Here is a 19,972-nt window from a genome sequence, read left to right on the forward strand (position 1 = left end):
TGAGTCACTCTCTTCCAGTGACTTGCCTTTACTTGCAAACTTACAATTGGTTGACTAGTCTCTTGACCCACCAGGTCTTCATGCCAATTGTCAGGTCCGCAGACCCAACTAAACTTCTGTCGGCTGTTAGGTCCCGCGGACTCAACCGGACCTTTTACTAGATATCAGGTCAGCCTGTTGACCTATTTGGACTTCACACCAACTATCCAGTCTCTCGGACCTAGTTGGATTTTAACCTAGTGTCAAATCCTTCAGATCCATTAATTCCTGTACACTTGGTAAAGTACTTAGATCACGAATATACCTAACTTAACTCATTTGTCATTCATCAAAACCTGAGTTAGTGCAAATTGCACTAACATGGCCAACATTGACCCACTTGAATTTCTTCTTCTTCCAATCTTCCCGTTGGTGTTGTCTTTGCCTAATCTCTAGTTAAAACTTCTCAGTCAAATATCCGATCAACGTTGATCTACTTGACTCTTCTGGTCAACCTTTGACTGTCAACATTTTATATGGATAATTACATTTACAATTTTCATATATTATTAAGCATCAAAATTCAAATATTAAGAGTTAAATTTAAGTCAACTCAAATTTAATAAATCTGGTCAACCTTGACTAAACTTAAATAAAAAAAATAAAATTATTTGATATTTTAATTTCAAAAAATTTAAAATTTAATGATAACATTAATATTTTAAATAAAAATTGTAGTTAAAAATTGATGAATAATATATTTGATACTTTTATATTTTTTTAATCCTAACAAAAAAGTTAGAAAAAAAAATAATAAATTTTAACCGAAAGAATGTGTGCATATCGGAAGAGAAGAAATGGCAGAGAGTGTAAGAGACATAGTGTGCTGGATAATAAGTCGGAGAGTTAGGTTTGTAACAAACTGTGGGAATTAGATGGGGATTAATAAAAATATATTAGCATATTTTATAAAAGAAAAATTTTAAAATAGTAAAATCTAGGGTTCTTATTTCCATTCCGGCCGTTTTCATTGCCTCCCTCCGCAGCGGCTCCTCTTCCTTCGTTTTCCTTTCGTCCGCCGCCATGTCCTTCTTTCGCCACCTCCTCCTCCGCTCCCTCCGCGGCGGCTCCGTCTCCGAGCTCCGCAGCCCACGACACCTCGCTGCCATCTCTACCCCCTCCCGCCACTTCGCTTTCTCCTCTGCCGAGGAGGCCGCTGCCGAACGTCGCCGTCGCAAGCGCCGCCTTCGCATAGAGCCCCCGCTCCACGCCCTCCGCCGCGATCCGAACGCCCCTCGCCCTCCGCGCGATCCCAACGCCCCTCGTCTCCCTGACTCCACATCCGCCCTCGTCGGCCCCCGCCTCAATCTCCACAACCGCGTCCAGTCCCTGATCCGCGGCGGTGACCTCGACGCCGCCTCCTCCACCGCCCGCCACGCCGTTTTCTCCTCAGTCCGCCCCACCGTCTTCACCTGCAACGCCATCACCGCCTCCATGCTCCGCGCTGGCCGTATCGACGACGTCGTCGCTCTCTTCACCTTCTTTTTCAACCAATCCAACATTGTACCCAACGTCGTCTCCTACAACATCTTGATTAACGCCCACTGTAACGCTGGCCGTGTCGATGTGGCCCTCGATGTCTACCGCCACATCCTGGAGAATGCCCCCTTTTCCCCCTCCTATGTGACCTACCGCCACCTCACCAAGGGCCTTGTCGATGCTGACCGCATGCAGGACGCTATCGATCTTCTCCGTGAGATGCTCAACCGCGGCCATGGCGCCGACTCCATGGTTTACAACACCCTTATGGCTGGCTTCATCGACCGTCAAAACATGGAAAGGGCTCTTCAGTTCTTTGATGAGCTCCGCGATCGCTGCCTGGTCTACGACGGTATCGTACATTCGACCCTGATGGAGGCCTACTTCAAGCGTGGAATGGATAAGGAGGCTATGGACTCGTATCAATCATTGCTAGACCGGCAGTTCAAGATGACCCCTGCCACCTGCAACGTCCTCATCGAGACCTTGCTGAGGCACCACAAGCTGGCTGAGGCAGAAGCAATGTTTGAGAGTATGCTAAACAACCACTCCCCTCCTAGCTTTACGGCGATCAACACCGACACCTACAACCTGATGGTTAACCAGCGCTTCAAGGAAGGGAAGATCATTGAGGCTATCGAGACATTCCACCGGCAGCCCAGGAAGCCGGTCATCATGGACGTTGGCTGCTTCAATAACATCATCGGAAAGCTCTGCGCGAATGGGCTGCTTCCAGAGTCGGAGAAGCTGTTTGGTGAAATGCCTGAGAAGTCAGTTAACCCGGATGCAACAACTTACAGGACTCTTATTGATGCTTGTTTCAGTGTTGGAAGGACAGACAGTGCGTTGGAATACTTTGAGAAGATGATCAAGAGTAGTGGCGAAAGCCCTGGCTTCAGAGTCGACGTCGGAGTCTACAACATGATGTTCCATGGATTGGTGAGCGCAGGACGAATCAACCAAGCAATGGAGGTTTTTGGCAAGATGTGGGAGAGGGGAATCAGACCTAATCAGTCGAGTTACGAAGTTTTGATCACTGCAATGTGCAACGAGGGAAACCTCGATCGAGGACGAGAGCTGTTTGAGCAGATGCTGCGAGACCGTATAAATGCTACCCCTGAATTCAGTGCTTTCCTACTGGATGCTTTCGGTAAAGCAGGTCGAATCCAGGAGATAGAAGAGCTAGTTGGTGGCAGTCCAAGCAATGTTACTTCTCAAGCACAGCAGGTAGCTATTTCGAATTAGATACTTATTTGCAACTCAAAAACCAAAAGAGAATTGATCTTTTAAACTGTTGGAGGGAATTCCAGTTTAAGATATTTGTATGGGCAGTTTTGTTTAAGATAATGTCATAAGGCTATAGCCTAATTTGAAATCTACCATTGTATGAACAAAGAATATCTATTCATGGTGTTCACTTATCTATTTTTCTCATCTGGGCACCTGACCAAGATGACACTTGTGAAATTTGTTTAAGAAATTGACTGGATTTCAAATCATTTTATCTAGTTCAGTAGTTCCTCATTGGCTGAATCATGCATGATGAAAACTTGAAGTAATCCTTTGAGGCCTCCTACAGTTTGTTTTTCTCCATCCTTTGAATGTAACTCTTTGGGGTGTAATTGATTTTGAGGAATCTAATTTCTCTTTAGAAAAATCAATTATATAAATTCTTTTTAGAAAAAAAAAAATCTCCCAAAATTTCATGACCGCAAATGTTTCCTCTTCTATTAAACATTTTTAAAATATTCATTTTAAGTTAAAAGAATACATTTTGGAATAATAATTATTATTTAAAAATTAAGCATTTGTTAGTCCAAATCCAAAACCGACACACAGAACCACAACTGAATCCGATTGGGAGCTGTAACAATTGGCGGAACGGAACGGCCTAATTTGCCGCACGCGAACGGATTCACTTTTGTGACAACGATTCCTTTCCTTCTGTCGACCGCGACAACACGACGACTCTCTTCGATCTACTTCTCTTGTGATCTCTACGTTCTCGTTGTCCGATCCGTTCCTTGGAATTCAATTCTGATAATCCGATCTCTCACATCGTTTCCTTGGTGGTTCTCCGCCCGCTGCCGACGGATCTCCAGCGCCGCCTCGAACGCCCCGCCTCACGTATCTGGATCTGACGTAGCCGCTGCATGCGCCGCCGCCCGCGGGGGGCCGTCTGCGTGCCTGTCTACTGAGCCGTCACTGCGGCTGATCTCGTATAGCGGTTGAAGTGAGTTCCTGAGTAGTTCGGGAAGGGCGAGGTAGTAGCTAGGGTTCTTTTTTGGTGTTCGAGATGTCTCCCGCCACTGCATCGTCCGGCGGGAATTGGGTCGAGTCGTACACTGGAATGTCCTCAGATAACATCAAGGGTTTGGTACTCGCGTTGTCCTCTAGTTTGTTTATCGGTGCAAGTTTTATCGTCAAGAAGAAGGGGCTCAAGAAGGCCGGGGCTTCGGGACTCAGAGCTGGTGATTTTTTTTTTCTCGTTCTCTCTCTCTCTTTCTCTTTTTTTAATATTGTCTCCCAAATTGTTGATCTGCTGATTGCAAGTCTTAACATCAGTTAAGTAAATATAGTTTTAAGTTCGGATTTTCGCTTTTCTCCTCTCTCTTGTGGTGCTTTCTGCTCCTTTTCCCTCCTGCTTGATTATCAATCTGAACTGTATGATTTCTGTGATAATAGAATGTAAACTGATGTTTTATTGTCCTTAATTAAACAACATTTCACCTGATCACTAGTGCGATTAGGACATTTCTCAATGGATATTCTTTAGACATTTCTCATATTGGACTTCCTTTCATTTTTAGCTTGTGGTAGAAGTTGATACAACAGAGAGTTGGACACATCTCCAGTTAGTCTACTTTAGAAGCCATTCTTTCTCATACCTAAAAAAATATAATTTTTGATTTTATTGGGAAGCATAAAACGGATTTAACCAGATACCAGAACAGCCAACACCATTATCAAGCCTAGATAAATAAAAGGAGAGTTATAGTAGATTATTACTTGGATCATAAAACTAAATCAACAAGCCCCTGAAAATGTGTCTTAACTTTATTTGGTGGAAAGCAAATGATTTTACTAGCCATGTTGCCTGCTAAACGGAACGATAAGACTCACATTGCGGACCTAGAATAGTTGCATTGATTCATATGTGTGACCATTTAGTATATACCTATGTGGCTATGTCCAAGATTTATAACTGAAATTCATGGAGACAATTAACCCCCAGAGATTATTTGTGATCAATAAGGGGCTGCCTAAACTGTGAATAGCAACTGCCATAGAATTATGTAGTTAAAATTGCACCAATATATTTTGACTATCTAATGTTTTACTATCATTCAGATTGCTACTCTACTTCTAGTTATGGTCCTGTGTGCATAATTCAAAATTCAGATTCACGAATATTAGATATGGGTGCATGATTGAGAATGTGAAATTTACTGTCTACGTCAAAATTTTCCAAGAAGTCTATTTTTCTTATTTGATTGTTAAATGTGGATTATGGAATATTTGCATATTTTTTGGCTGGCAAATTTAATTGTCATATGATGCTCTTATTGCAATTATCCTGCAATTTTTCAAACATTTGTTTCTTTGTTCTGTGAATAATTTTTGTTTAAGTTCTTCCCTAATAGAAGAAGATTCAAGTGATTTGTTTTTGTCAAAATATTTGTTTATGCTTGTATTATACCAAGTAATGTTTGATGTAAAAGGTTATTGATGCAGAACTCTGCACCAGAAAGTAAAATTTTTTAAAGAGAGAATTGAATTAGATTTACTGCCTGTATGATTGCTATATATCACAGGTCAAGGAGTAGTTCTTTTCTTTCAGGATTTAAAAGAGTAGTAAGTTTAGAGGACCTATGGCATTTGATAATGTGGGTACTATTTACAGATATAGACAAGTTGGAGAATTAGATTGTGGTATGCAATGCTGGGGTATCAAGCTATTTTTTATATTATACCTTGATGGAAGTGATCTTCTTCAGGTGTATTATCATACCAAGTGGGAATTTGATATTCTAGGAAGACAACATGCCTGAAAATCACAAGAACATCGTATGACAATTTGAAAACTTTTCTCCCTTTAATTGAATCACTATTGCCAAACTTTTGAAATTCTGATATCTCTCAGTAATTACATGTTTGTGATCTTGTTGAAAGTTGTTCTAGCATTCATAATTTTGCTGGATGCTACATTCTTTACCTAATTTCGGCAAAACTAACTTATTACTGCAATCTGGCTGTTCATTTTTTTGTGCAATTATGTCTTCTATTTATTTTTTAAAAAATTACGTGAAAAAGTACCTAAATCTGTTTAAACTGGCAAACAGGAGCTGGCGGGTATTCTTACTTGTCTGAACCACTTTGGTGGGCTGGCATGATAGCAAGTGAGTACATCTTATGATTTCGGATATTTTGGTCTTAATTGGTTCCTTTAGTAATAAGATGGGTCATCATTTTAATTGCTATAATTAGAATATCACTATTGAATTGTGGCATACAATAAAATACTGAAATCAATCTAACCTGTGTGTTACAATTATTTGGGTTTATTTGGATACTTTTTCTGAAGTTTGAATGATAACAATATTTATCTTTTTGTAACAGTGATTGTTGGGGAAGTTGCTAATTTTGCAGCATATGCATTTGCTCCTGCCATTCTAGTAACTCCTCTTGGTGCTCTAAGCATAATCATCAGGCATGACCTTAATCATCACTATACATTCTGATACCTAGTGTTTCTTTACTCTGTCCAGCAATCATTAACAAAAAATTTGTGTTTCCAGTGCTGTACTTGCATATGTCATCTTACGGGAAAAGTTACATATTTTTGGCATTCTTGGATGTGCTCTTTGTGTTGTGGGGTCGACTACAATTGTGCTTCATGCACCCCAAGAACGTGCAATCGAGTCTGTGACAGAAGTCTGGGATCTGGCAACTGAACCAGGTATTAACCTTTCTCCCTTTCTCTTTCTGCAATATGTGCGTACTTAGGAGATATTCGTAGTCAGTAATGAGTCGTAGAACTTAGAAGAGCAACTAACATATGTTCATATTTGTACAGCTTTTTTGTCCTATGCAATAATTGTGCTCGTAGCAGCCTTGATACTTGTATTCCGATTCGCCCCTCAATATGGGCAAACACATATTATGGTCTACATCGGCATTTGCTCTCTTGTTGGTTCTCTCTCGGTATAAGACATATTTTCTACTTTTGTCAAAAATTTTGAGTATGGAAAAGAACTAATGTTATTTTATTGGCAGGTTATGAGCGTGAAAGCTCTTGGAATAGCTTTAAAGTTGACATTTTCTGGAATGAACCAATTGAATTATCCCCAAACCTGGGTATTCACAATTATAGTAGTTTCATGTGTCAGTACCCAAGTGAACTATCTCAACAAGGTATAAAGAGTGCCCTCTGAGCATCTTTTTAGCAATTTAATTTTGTCATGTTTGAAATATTAACTGCTACATCAGCCTCACTGGCACTAATATTAAAACATATTCCAATAGTCATTAAATCTGGTGTAGCAGCTTACTTCTTTAGCACAATTAGCACATTTTTAAAAAATTCCAAAAAAATGATAATGTTTATCTCTCTGAAGTTACTAATGTTCTTATCCCTTGTTTATATATTGTCAGGCTCTTGATACATTTAACACTGCAGTTGTGTCACCCATATACTATGTGATGTTTACATCATTAACCATTTTGGCTAGTGTGATTATGTTCAAGGTAACTAACTGCTTTTATCGTAGATGTTGTATCAGAGCTTCTACTTTGACATTTACTCCTAACTTTATTCTCAAGTTCTTGGTGCATTGGATATTGTATTGCTCATCTGCTATCCTTGTTTTATATTTGACTATTTGGGTCGGCACTATCAAGTTCAACTACTCCTATATGACTTTTTGGAACCTTAGTTTTATTTTTGTTTGAAGTTTACGTCATTATCATTGCCATATAATGGAAAGCTCTTAACTTAAAAGGTTGACGTGAAAACTTAAGTTTTCCAGCCCATATAATATACTCTTTGGTTTAGTTGGCTAAAATAAGTTTGATGAGGTCAATAATTACTTGAAGTCATCAATCTAGGGATTGTTTCAGCTCACATAATCCCATGCAATTAGTATACAATATTGTGTAATTCAATCGCCCAATGAACCAAAGACCATCTTAGGACTGCATATGCAATATTTGTTCCCTCACCGTGTAGGCCTCTCTCCCATGGAAAAGATGATCTATCTAATTACTACCATTGGTTTTCAACTTATTTTGCATGCACGAAGTTGTATGTTTGCCTCCGTTGGTACTTTTGATCCTTTACAGTAGCACATATAACAAATTTCTTGACCCCACGGGTCATGTGAGTTGGCAAGTAGTGGTTCGTTTACCACTTGAGAACGCGGGGTCGAACCGTGGGGCTGTCGGGGCGTAAATTCCCGGACCCTGTGCACCTCACCCCACCCACTACTTGCTTGCTCGGCTGCTATGATTTATCTCCCTCGTGATGGCCTGGGGTCGGGTGCGACGGGGGCACTGGGGGTGAGCGATTTCGCCTTTTGCCACATATAACAAATTTCTTTTATCACATTTCCTTTGGTCTATTTTTGTGTATATCCCATACCAGCCAATCAATTATGCAGGATTGCCGAACGAAACAAATTATATTAAAGTAATTGCCAAAAAAAATTTGAAAAAAAAGAGAAGTAAATGCCCGATTTGAGTAGCTCTTCATGAAATGCTGTAGTTTATGAACTGTAAGTACACAATAGTAAATTGAATCACAATTATTTGGGTCGGCTGTTTTTTAATTGAAATGATCCTTAATTTTTAAACTTGAGATGCATTGAGTTGTTTTTATCATGATGTTAGAGGTTTTTCTAAGTTTCAATCCTAATTTGTAAAGTTAACATTCTTTAGATTTAGCTTTGCAGTGCTAGTTAAATGAACTTGACCATTGTAGCGGTAGGTTTAGATGTAAAAAACATATGCAACTACTTATACGATTGATCCACCATATAATTCACATTGGGTATGCGGGTTCATACTAGAGTTGTTATACGATTGACCACCCACCATATAATTCACATTGGGTATGCAGGTTCATACTAGAGTTGTTATGCTACATTAACCTTGATTATCCATAATAACACCGGATAAGTACGCTTCAACCTATACAACCCATATAATGTATAAATCACATTGAACAATCTAATGCCTTTCTGAATGGCACTCCTAGTCATGCAGTTTAGGTGGCTGCATAAGCATACCCATTTCCAAAATGCATATGCATTTGAATCACTTTTTAAAACACTGGTCGAGATGCGCAAGTCAATAAGTAGACACTTCTCGTTACAGAATCTCTTCAATGATAAAATACCATTCTGTTTCGAGTGAACATGAAGAAAAGTGGTTTAGAATTGATGGGTATGGTTAACTTTAGTTAGGACCTTAATTTACTCTATATAGGATCATTGTGGAGATATAATATGTTTGGAATCATGTCTGATAAGATGTTTATGGATTTCAATTGTTTTGCTTTTGTGCCATGCGGGCTGTATGTGCACGTTAATGTTCTCGACTATCAATTTTCCCACAGGACTGGGATCGACAAAAGCCCACACAGATTGTTACAGAGATGTGTGGCTTCGTCACCATTCTATCCGGAACATTTCTTCTCCACAGGACCAAGGACATGGTGGATGGTTAGTTCCATCTCCAACTCGAATATGATCAGATTAGATTCTCTTGTTGCTGTCTGACAACCAGCTCCTTTATCTTGCAGGTTCGCATCACTCTAGTCGCCTCTCTAAACATGCCAATGAAGATGATGACTATTCTTCCGACGGCATTCCGCTCAAATCTCCAGACTCGTTTTGGCAACCATGACATATCGAGGTGATGCCCATTTTCTGCCGGTACCTCGTTTCATGACGATTAGTGTACCAAGAGAAACGGTAACACGTAGCCACGAAGCAAAGGCTCAAACCCCTTAGAAAAGAGAGACATTGCACATACAATGGGGGTAATTACATTTAGTTATATATGTAATTTTATTTTCATTTTCTAGAAAATTAGCCCTTCTGAGACATGAGTTCGAGTAGAATATAGTATGATAAAAATCGTAAAAATCTTCATGAAATGTTTTTTTTTTAAATATTTGATTGCAATGATCTTCTTCGAGAAGAACAGGGAGATGCTATTGCGTCCAAATAGCATTCATCTTGTCTAATTAATTGTCGACTGGTCAATGTTCCTCTGGCGGTCAGGACCAAGCCATAGCCGTCGGATGAAAGTCTCGCTGCTCTTGATTCTAGATGTAATCATTCTTCCGTCAGGCTCCACTAGATGGGCCGTTGTTTAGCTGCATGAATGACGACTGACTTTTGTAATTACAAATTCATTATTTCAATCTAAAAATTATTATATGCTTTTTGAAATTTATTAGATAATTTTAAATATATTTAATTTTTTGAAAGATGATCGATTTAGTGTCATAAAAATCAGAACAAATCAGAAAATATTCGTAATCGTAATGTCTTACCGTACAATTAATTGCTGCAGTCGGCCACGCAGCCCCCATTGCCCGGGACATTAGATTCGAGCTTAGCCGCCCCCTGTTGACGGTTTGACCTGCGACCTGATCTGGCTTTAAGAACACACCCTCTTCTTCCCGATCAAGCCGGAACCGACAACTGGAATATCGGCGAAGAATGGGGGCGATGTGGCGGTGCCTGTTCTGTTTCCTCCTTCTCCAGTCTCTTCCGGAGGTGAACATGGCGGTGGCCGCGGAGAGCACCTGCCCACTGAATCTGAGTTTTGTGTCGACCTTCCCCTGGGACGACGCCACCTGCCTCCCCCCCACCACCAATCTCACCGACTGCTGCCTCACCCTCCTCAGCCTCTTCGGCATGGGCACCGCGCAGCGCCTGCACGACACCGGCTTCTTCCGCTTGCCCGACGACCCCACCGCCGCCGCCTGCCTTTCCGACTACCAATCCAACATCTCCGCCGCCCGCCCTCACCTCTCCCCCTCCATCGTCTCCACCTGCTTCCCCTCCCCCGACCAATTCATCTCCACTTGCGCCGGAATCCACACCGTCCGCGACTGGAACGCTCGCATCGGGAACTCATCCAGCCTTAACGCCGCCTGCGACGGCGACCTCACCGACCTTGCTAGATGCGACGCCTGCGTCAGAGCCGGATTCAACGTCACTGCCGCCCTCACTGCCCTCGACGGCAACACCTCCAGCGCTACCCGCTGCTTCTACCTCACCGTCATCTACGCCTCTGGCGTCGTCAACCAGCTCGGCCCCGAGGATCCCCGAGCCGCCAGCTGCATCCTCGGCCTCGCCCTCTCCTCCCCCGCCCCCAACCGTCATAAATCCCACTCCGCTGCAATCTTCGCCTCCGTCTTCGGCGCTCTCGGTTTCCTCCTCGTCGTCGGCGCCATCGCCCTCTTCGCGTGGCGATACCGCTTCAAGAAGAAGAAGAAAAACAGCATCTCGACCTTGTCGGGGAAAAGCTCGAGATCGTACCCGCGGCCCAACACCGGCTCGATCTGGTTCGACATCCAGGAGCTGGAAAAGGCGACCGCCGGCTTCTCGCAGGGCAACTTCATCGGGCGCGGCGGATTCGGCGTCGTCTACAAAGGCACCCTTCCAGACGGCACCATGGTCGCCGTCAAGAAAGTGCTGGAGCCGGACGTGGACGGCGGCGACGAGGAGTTCCGCAACGAGGTGGAGATCATCAGCCATCTCCGGCACCGGAATTTGGTCTCTTTGAGAGGGTGCTGTATCTCGCAAGACGACAACGCCGAGGAAGGCAAGCAGAGGTACTTGGTCTTTGATTACATGCCCAACGGGAGTCTCAACGACCACATCTTCGGCAACTCCGGCAGGATGAGGAAGCCCCTGACGTGGTCGCAAAGGAAGAGCATCGTACTCGACGTGGCCAAAGGGCTGGTGTACCTCCACTACGGGGTGAAGCCGGCGATCTACCACCGCGACGTCAAGGCCACCAACATATTGTTGGACGGCGAGATGAGGGCGCGGGTTGCCGACTTTGGATTGGCGAAGCAGAGCAAGGAAGGGGAGTCCCACCTCACCACCAGGGTCGCCGGAACCCACGGGTACCTGGCACCGGAGTACGCTCTCTACGGGCAGCTCACGGAGAAGAGCGACGTCTACAGCTTCGGCGTCCTCCTGCTCGAGATCATGAGCGGCCGGCGGGCCTTGGACATGAGTGCGCCGGCGAATATGGTGTTGATCACAGATTGGGCGTGGACCTTGATCAAAGAGGGAAGAACAGAGGAGGTTTTTGACGCGGCGTTGACTAGGAACGAGGACGACGACGGCCGACCACGGCAATTGCCGAAGGGAGTGATGGAGAGGTTCGTGCTGGTCGGCGTCCTGTGCGCGCACGTGATGGTGGCGGTCCGGCCGACGATACTGGAGGCGCTGAAGATGCTGGAGGGGGACGTGGAGGTGCCGGAGGTTCCGGACCGGCCTCCGGCCATCGCTCTCGCCTCCGTCTACGGCGACGGCAGCACCTTTGCCGTTTCTCCTGCCTCGACCGGGCGTTCCCTGGACACCAGAGAGATGCTCAGGTAGCTCAATTCTGTCGTCAAGAACAGAAATTTCTTCAGGAAAAAAAAAGGGAAATTTGCATCCCCAAAGTTTTCAAATTTTATCACCTTAAATTTTGAGGGGAAAGTCAAACATTCATCTGAAATATCCTTTTAACTCAAATCTGGTTGTTTGAAATTCTTTCATGTCTTAATGCAAATCTTTATCCGTAGCCAAGTCAGAATCTATCGGACAAGCAAGTTCTTGTTTCTCTCCTCTGATCTTCCCGTTGACATTGTTAACATTTATGAAGCAGAGATAGAACATCACTCCATTATAATTCAACGTCGCTATCAATTGTTGTAAGATTTTATTTTTCTTGAATCTTTTAAGATTCACTCGTTGACTCGGTCAAATCAGTCCGATCTAGACTGCCCTGTCAAACAAGTCAATCCATGACGGGACGGGTTGATCCATAACGGGCTAACTATTTAACGGGGCGGGGTGGGCTAATCCGTCAATTTGACGGGTTGGAAAATTTCTAACTCAACTCATTCTAAAACGGATTGTAGGTTTGGCGGGTCAACCTGCGGGCCCATCAAAAATTTTTAAAAAAATTAAAAAATATTTCATATTTTCAACATTTTACTTCGAAAAAGTTTTCTATAATTAAATGTATATATAAACATATACTTTAAATATAAATGAACACAAATGAGTATTTATGTTGGACGAAAAGTATTATTTTTATTTCAAAACTATAACAAAAAAGATAATAAATTGGTCAAAAATTTAGCTTATATGTATTTTTCAATCCGTGGGTCAACCCAAGCCCGAGCAGGCCAATCCATGTGGGTCACGAGCCTAGGTGGATCGGCTCACGATGAATTTGGATTGATAAAATTTTAATTCAATCCGTTTAAATGGTTTGACGGGACGGAACCTGACAAGCTCAATCAAATTGATAACTCTAACTGCCGATTGACTTTCAGTCGATGAAAAGTCAAACTTCAACTGCTCAGGATAGTGTAAACAACGGCGCAAACTGCCCGTTCCTTGCGCTCTTTCCCAGCAACTTCTTGAAGAGCCTAAACAGAAATTTTCTAGGCCATTTTTTAAGGTAAATATTCATTTAAATTTATACGCAATCTATCTTTTATATTTCATTCTTTCATAAAAGGTCAAAATTAATGAGATAGTTTTACTGACTAAAGTCAAACAATGAGCGTCTGATGTTCAAGGTGACTAATGCTAAAAACATTGAACATAGCAATTCATTGTAAAAACATCTTATTTCCCTCTCTAATGTAACCACCATAGATCGCCACATTCATTAACTTTGATCGATTCAATCAATACTTTGTTTCGACAATAAGCTGCCTTTAGATCAAGTGCACTTTGCAACGACAAGGAGAGATTTCGAATGCCCAACACAAGGATCACCTCCAAACATGCTATTAGTTACGAAAATTGCACATTCTTCTCTACCGAGACAAGCCTGTTAAAACAATAGAGTATCATTGAAAAAACATCGATAAGATACAAGAAGTAACACGGTTGCGAGTAGCCTACCTTTTCGACGATAGCTTTTGATTCGGGAGAATGGCAACTACCTATGGCATAATTTCTTCTTACACAATCTCCAAAGGGAGTCCCATAACTCGCAAAATCTATCGATGAAATTCGTCTCCCTTGTTGACATTGAAGTTGAACATATGGGTCCTTGCTCTTCGAAAGCACTGATGGATAATAGGATTCCGATACTCGGCCACAAACACTAGAAATGGAGATGGTTTCGACTGTAATTGTTCTAGGATCACCACCGAGTTCCTCGAAGAAGACAAGGAGGTTGTTTGATGATTTTAGAAACGATCGAGGGATATGATACCTGAAAAAGTTTAGACGATTCAAAATTAGGAATGTGATAGAAATTTAAATAGTATGTGTTGTTGTTCTTACAAAGATTGTGTCGGTCTTCCACTTGGAGCTTTGAAAGATACCCAATATCTTCCAATGCTTTCTCCATTGATCCAAACCTCTCCCTTACCCATATTACCAAGATTGAGCACCACCGGATCATCGCCTTTTGGAGCATCAAACATCGTCTGCGAAGCATAAGGTGAGTTAACATTGATCGGTAAACCATTTATCGAGCAACCCGACCCAAACCAAACCAAACACGACTTGAACTCATGAGTTCATATACTAAGAACATATTGTTACCTTGTACCATATCAAAGGTCTATTTGTATAGCCTGATAAAGAATTCCATCTTGCTGTTTTCGAACCTTGTTCAGAGAAGATGAACATATCCTCTCCCCGTAAACCGACCTTATAGTGCCAAAGCCAATTTGTTAAATCTATCAAAGAACCTTGTGATCCTCGAATTCTCACACGTCGAAGTCCCACCACCCTCTTCTCAAGATATGCTCCTGAGTCCTTCAAACCGATCGATATTTAAAGCACAGATCATATCAGTTCACAGCATCATGGACATTCGGCTAACTAGTAGCAAGTGTATTGTTCTTACAGGAAGTCCAACCATAACACTAAGCAAAGCGATATCATTCTGTCCTTCCTTAAATTCGATGTGTTTATCGAAAACCGGTAGTGCTCCATCAGGATTCCCATGAACTGTGCCTGTTCATATGTAAAGGCATAGTTCTATGTTCATAGCAAAAAAAAAACAAAAAAGATAAATGATGAACAAGTAACAAAAATTACCTACTAATTTGCCATTTACAAAGACATGTAAGACATGTGCCCGAGAATCCACATGGAGTGTTTGCTGATTGTCGAAGTTCGAGTGGTTATAGCTGCAATTCAGATAAAGATTCAACTCATTCAGAAGAAGAAAAAAGGTTACAGAAATGATCAAGTATCAGAGTACTACTACCTTATGGTGTACCAAAGGTAATCAGTCACATCTTTCGTAGTTGCCATTTGTTCTAGGAGACCTTTTGCGGCAAATGAAGCCTTGTTTTGGTCACACACTTGGTCTGCAAATGCTTGCCATTGCTGATCTTGGTTGAGATACTGAACAGGTGTCGCAGACCGGTCACCGAATTGGGCACTCACCTAGCAAGAAAACCATCTTTAGTATAACTGAGTTCATAATAAACATTAGTGTATGAGACATGGATCACCTGTCCAGTACTAAAGGCAACATCCTTGCAGTTTGGTAACACACTGATTGATCGGGCCGGTATGCGATAAATAGTCTCACGGAAATGCAAAGCAGCAGCATTGCGTTTATCAGAATTTACAAGGAAGGCAACACACTGTCCTGAATCGGTTTCGAACACATGTGCCTGTGAAAAAGTTTTAGGCATTTTACTCGATCGAACAAACAAAACTTTGGTTGTGTTGTTCTTGTAGAAGTCTCACCTCTTGTTGCTGGCCAAGCGAAGAATTCGTATACATTCCCCAAAGTAATGCCTCTTGAGACTGCTTGATCACAGCATGAAGTTCCCTAAGGTGCCCCCAAGTGGGCATCCATATTAAGCCTAGATGCAATGCATGAGCATGGATGATCATGTTTCATTTTGAAGAAAATTGAAGTAGTACCGTATTCGTCGAGAGGAGCTTGATCGTAATAGTTCGTTGTAACGAACGATGAGGCAGATTTCCCAAAGTTTGTTCCTCCGTGATACTGAATTCAAATTTAGGAGGCATGTAACTGATAGCACTTACCATGTAACTTAGAGAATAAGAAGAAAGCTACCATGTAGTAGTTCACAAAGCTTCCATTCTTTTTCGCGATAAAGAGTGCAACCGAAAAGGCTATATCTTCAGCAGATCTTGGCCTTGGATCCTTTCCATAAACTTGATACCTATGCATCGTATGGCACATATATAGAAATGATTCTGAATAGGATGTATGAATTAAGAACTAGCTAGTGCACTTACAAGAAGGTCCAGTTTTCAGTCCATAGTGCTGGTTTTCGAGGGGAATTAGGCCCCGTAAAAGTCGATCCACAATTCAATCCATTGCAAGCATTGATCTATCGAAACAAGATGTAAAACCATATCGAAAACAGATTCATCTTGCTTTACAGTGACAAGAGGACTGACCACTGGATCAGGAGCATCATCTTGCTTGCACATCATCCAGGGAACACCGGTATTGAGGGCGACCGCCATTGATGCGGCCCAAGTGACATATGAAGGTCCCTTCTCATGGAATGCAGCCTCAACAGTTTTGTATTCATTTTCAATCTGCAACACCACCAAAAAATACAACAGAGTATCATATATAGAAAGTGTGCTCATGATTCATTGAGTGAGCACATTACCTGAGAAATTATAATAGGGCCACCTTGAGAGGCAAACAACCTCTCAGATTTTAGAAGATTCACAATCTTTGTCACAAATTTTTGCATGTAGAACTGCATTTGCAGAAACAAACATAGAAAGATTTTCACACTGTAAAATTCTTATGGAAGAAAAAGGTGTATTTAATTTGCCTTGAGCACTTACCTTGAAAGGATCATTGTTGCACCTATATACAATGTCAGGAACATCATGCAGCCAAAATGGCAATCCTCTGCACAGTTAAAATCAAAAGAAATTCAGCATTCAACTCAAATATTGAAGAAATGAGATTACTAGATGGAAAAAAAAAAAGAGAGAGAGAATAAAGCATTTCATACCCATATTTCCATTCAGCTTGTATAAAAGGTCCAAATCGAAGGCTCACATAGAGACCTTGAGAATGAACTTCTTTGATGAATCTTACAAGGTCAAATCGCCCACTAAAATTATACTAAAAAATGCATAAATAAATTGAATTTAGTTAATATTCCTACTTAGTACAATAAATTCAATGGATAAAATAAGACTTGCTTGTCCTTGTATAGGTTCATGGACGTTCCAAAATACATAAGTTTGTATCACATCGAGCCCTCCTTGCTTGGCTTTCGCAATTAGGGATGGCCACATCTACGAAGAATTTACTCATACTTAAGAATATTTTTCAAAACTTAAACCAAAACATAAAGACATGAACTATATTAAGCTCCTATATTAAGAAAAATGAAGGGGAATTAACAATGCCATAAAGGTTAAGTGCTTAAAAAAATAGAGCATCTACAAATACTAGTCTATGACAATTTGAAGCTTTATGTGCCTCTACTCCTCTCCTTTTCTCTCCATCTCTTCTCCTCTTTGAGTGAACTAATCGACAATTTTATCCATAATTGGTGTTCTTGTTCTTTTGGCATATGAATGCAAATTATATGCTCACTTTATTCATTTCAAAAAGAGAAAGAAAACCATATATTGATGCAATAATTTAGAAAGAGAAGTGTACAAGCAAAAATTAAAGAACAGCTTTTAAATTAAAAGTAAGGAATAAGAAATTTGGATCACTCATGTAATTAGAATTGCATTTATTCATCTGTTTCGACTGATTTAGTCTGTGTTAGGTGATAAACCCGTTTATGTTTAATTATCTTTCAGTAAAATATTAAATTCTAACAGTGAAGTTTCCCTTAATAGTAGTAATATGCAGAAAACAATTTCGACTTTTCACTAATAATTTGGTTTTACAGTAACTTTTAAACTAATATTTTCTATTTTCTTAGTTTGATCACTTCATCTTGAAATTCATAATATAAAAAATAGAAAAAATTTCAGAAATTTTTTATTGGGAAGCTTCAATTAAGATATATCAATGGGCTATTCAAAGTTTTACTTATATAATAAAAAAGAACTTAAAAAAATTCATTTTCAGCGTGTAATTATCCATTTAGTTTATTTGATTAAACGTGTAAACCACTCATCTGATAATTAAGTTGAATTATTCCAATCACCGAAAGAGAGACAACGATCGAATCAACTAATTAAAAACACAAAACACAAACAAAATATACAATCCATATATCTCTCTTTCATATACAACGAAGCATGCACGCTAACTTAATCTTATAATATATCTCAATAAACAATTACATTACAGTACAACTAACATTAATCTTCAATTAACAATTAAATAGCCTTTTTAAGACAAATTCAAAAACTAATTAATATTCAGGAAATCTTCGAGGGTAATGGATGGAGGCTTTAATTAATTTTGTCATTCACCTGAGGAGTGCTTCGAGGGTAATGGATGGAACCAGAGAAGAGCAACCTACGAGCTCCATTGATGATCAAAGCCCTTCCATCGTAGCTTACACCATCATCTCCTCCTCCTGCAGAAGCTATAGCCCAAGTCGACGCCAGGAAGAAGAACACCACCTTCTTCCTCAGATCGGCCTTCGTCTCCATTTCTGATCAATCTGCAAAATTATGTCTTTATTTGAACAGGAAGTAAGCAAAGATGGTGTGAGTGCATATATACATATATATATATATATAGAAGGACTTGGACTATATATATATATAATATATTAATTACCAAATAATATGAAGGATATATATGGAGATTAAATATGTGGGAATATTACTTGCCTTAAGTTTATGGAGAGAGGAAAAGAGTGATATTTTGATGACGTCTGATGAGTTGGTTGTTGTATTGTTATATATGGAAGAGACGAGTTAGCTGAGAAGAAGAAGAGGAAGAAGAAGAAGACGACTATAGCAATATGGAAAAACTAGAGCGGACAGAAGCCCCCTTTCTACAGCCGTCCAATGGGGAACTGATCTAATCCTGACCGTTAAACAGAAGGGAGAGAAGAAAAGTAGGGCTGGATTTTATTAGATGATGCCTTTATTTAGACCTATAGAATTTAATCCGAGTTAAAGAAGATTAATTATTTAACTAAAGAATAATTCTTAATTAAGTAATTTACATTTTAATTAAAAATTCTATGTAATTATTTCCCAATTATTTTAATTTTAAAATATTGAATTTTGTAATAATTCCCAATAATTAATTCAGATAGACTATCAATTAATTCTCGCTAAATTTCACTTTAAAATATGATAAAAACATTCTAAACGTTTAGAAAATTTTCAATCCTCATAAAATTATTTTAAAATTATATTTATTTATAAAATTAACTTACATCCATTTTATAAAATCTACATTTAGGCGTGTTTGGTGAGAGCAAATCAGCCTTGTAATCTAATTCTAACTAGATTTATTAATTTACTTGGTATCATTTTAAATCAGTAAAGATTACAGAAGACAATAAAATTTTACATTCTGTATTCCAAAGCTAATAGTATGTAATCCGGATTACATTCTAAGTCTAAGATTTAATATATCAAATATATCTTTAGCCAATTTCTTGCACCAACTAATTGTTGTTGCCGCCATTGGTCGCCGACGCCGCCGTCGGTCGTCACCGCCGCCGTCGTCGACCATCGCTAGTCGCTGCCACAACCATCGGTCGTTGTTCGTCATCGTCGTTGGTCGTCGTCACCGCCACCACCATCGGTCGCTGTCCGTCACCGTCGTTGGTCGTCGCCGCCATTGATCGTCGTTGCAGTCAGTCGCCTCCGGTCGCTACTATCGCCAATCACCATTGTCGCCGTCGGTCACCACCAACCGGACGCCCACCGTCACCACCGATCGCCTACCGGTCACCACCATCATCGCCGTCGTCGATTGTCCGTCGTCGATTGGTAGCCTCCAGCAGTACCACTGCTCGTCGTGAGCAAAGGTCATAAGATATTTTTGTCATTTTATAATAATATGAATTACATTCTGTTGGTGCAATTGACCTTTAGGGGTTCGATGTTTGACAGTGCACCCAAATCTGGTCAGTTTGACCAAGGGTTAATCCAAACAGAACTTGATGTTTGGAAGAGAGTGGTCTAGTTAGACTAAATGACTAGCAAGGAGAAGTAAGTCCTAACCGGAGGTTAGGAAAAGTGGAAGTCCTGGTGAGTGAAGTCAGACCCTAATAAGTAAAGCTAGGTGGTGG

At 40.7% G+C, this 19,972-nt stretch overlaps 4 protein-coding genes across 4 annotated transcripts; 3 read left to right on the forward strand and 1 right to left on the reverse strand.

Moving 5' to 3' along the window:
• The first annotated feature begins 970 nt into the window (after nt 1-970).
• Nucleotides 971-2,939, forward strand: LOC121980878 (pentatricopeptide repeat-containing protein At1g10270-like). Its single transcript, XM_042533142.1, has one exon. The coding sequence runs from the start codon at nt 1,063-1,065 to the stop codon at nt 2,761-2,763; it is 1,701 nt and encodes a 566-aa protein (XP_042389076.1). The 5' UTR covers nt 971-1,062; the 3' UTR covers nt 2,764-2,939.
• A 464-nt stretch (nt 2,940-3,403) lies between these two features.
• On the forward strand, nt 3,404-9,625 carry LOC121980880 (probable magnesium transporter NIPA4). Its single transcript, XM_042533144.1, has 9 exons — nt 3,404-3,989; nt 5,862-5,918; nt 6,139-6,229; nt 6,318-6,478; nt 6,596-6,723; nt 6,796-6,933; nt 7,174-7,266; nt 9,134-9,239; nt 9,320-9,625. The coding sequence occupies exons 1-9, from the start codon at nt 3,815-3,817 to the stop codon at nt 9,421-9,423; spliced, it is 1,053 nt and encodes a 350-aa protein (XP_042389078.1). The 5' UTR covers nt 3,404-3,814; the 3' UTR covers nt 9,424-9,625.
• Nucleotides 9,626-10,088: 463 nt separating this feature from the next.
• LOC121980879 (probable receptor-like protein kinase At1g11050) lies at nt 10,089-12,301 on the forward strand. Its single transcript, XM_042533143.1, has one exon. The coding sequence runs from the start codon at nt 10,248-10,250 to the stop codon at nt 12,144-12,146; it is 1,899 nt and encodes a 632-aa protein (XP_042389077.1). The 5' UTR covers nt 10,089-10,247; the 3' UTR covers nt 12,147-12,301.
• A 1,106-nt stretch (nt 12,302-13,407) lies between these two features.
• LOC121979759 (beta-galactosidase 7-like) lies at nt 13,408-19,713 on the reverse strand. The gene is made up of 19 exons (XM_042531752.1): nt 19,569-19,713; nt 18,186-18,370; nt 16,947-17,042; nt 16,754-16,866; nt 16,581-16,647; nt 16,397-16,489; nt 16,176-16,319; nt 16,011-16,105; nt 15,826-15,934; nt 15,669-15,753; nt 15,489-15,607; nt 15,248-15,412; nt 14,998-15,179; nt 14,826-14,917; nt 14,632-14,741; nt 14,325-14,540; nt 14,061-14,206; nt 13,674-13,989; nt 13,408-13,599 (listed from the first exon to the last, which is right to left on the reverse strand). The coding sequence occupies exons 1-19, from the start codon at nt 19,711-19,713 to the stop codon at nt 13,489-13,491; spliced, it is 2,589 nt and encodes an 862-aa protein (XP_042387686.1). The 3' UTR covers nt 13,408-13,488.
• Between the last annotated feature and the right edge of the window lie 259 nt (nt 19,714-19,972).

Source organism: Zingiber officinale, chromosome 5A (assembly GCF_018446385.1).
Source record: "Zingiber officinale cultivar Zhangliang chromosome 5A, Zo_v1.1, whole genome shotgun sequence".
NCBI lineage: Eukaryota > Viridiplantae > Streptophyta > Magnoliopsida > Zingiberales > Zingiberaceae > Zingiber > Zingiber officinale.

Bases quoted from the DNA above. Each gene is read 5' to 3' on its own strand.
- LOC121980878 (XM_042533142.1), top strand. From the start codon at position 1,063: ATGTCCTTCTTTCGCCACCTCCTCCTCCGCTCCCTCCGCGGCGGCTCC.
- LOC121980880 (XM_042533144.1), top strand. From the start codon at position 3,815: ATGTCTCCCGCCACTGCATCGTCCGGCGGGAATTGGGTCGAGTCGTAC. The intron at 5,919-6,138 runs GTGAGTACATCT...TTTTTGTAACAG, and splicing joins GTGGGCTGGCATGATAGCAA to TGATTGTTGGGGAAGTTGCT. The intron at 6,230-6,317 runs GCATGACCTTAA...TTGTGTTTCCAG, and splicing joins GCTCTAAGCATAATCATCAG to TGCTGTACTTGCATATGTCA.
- LOC121980879 (XM_042533143.1), top strand. From the start codon at position 10,248: ATGGGGGCGATGTGGCGGTGCCTGTTCTGTTTCCTCCTTCTCCAGTCT.
- LOC121979759 (XM_042531752.1), bottom strand. From the start codon at position 19,713: ATGACCTTTGCTCACGACGAGCAGTGGTACTGCTGGAGGCTACCAATC. The intron at 16,867-16,946 runs GCAAGTCTTATT...TGCATTTTTTAG, and splicing joins ATGAACCTATACAAGGACAA to TATAATTTTAGTGGGCGATT. The intron at 15,413-15,488 runs GTGAGACTTCTA...ACTTTTTCACAG, and splicing joins CGCTTGGCCAGCAACAAGAG to GCACATGTGTTCGAAACCGA.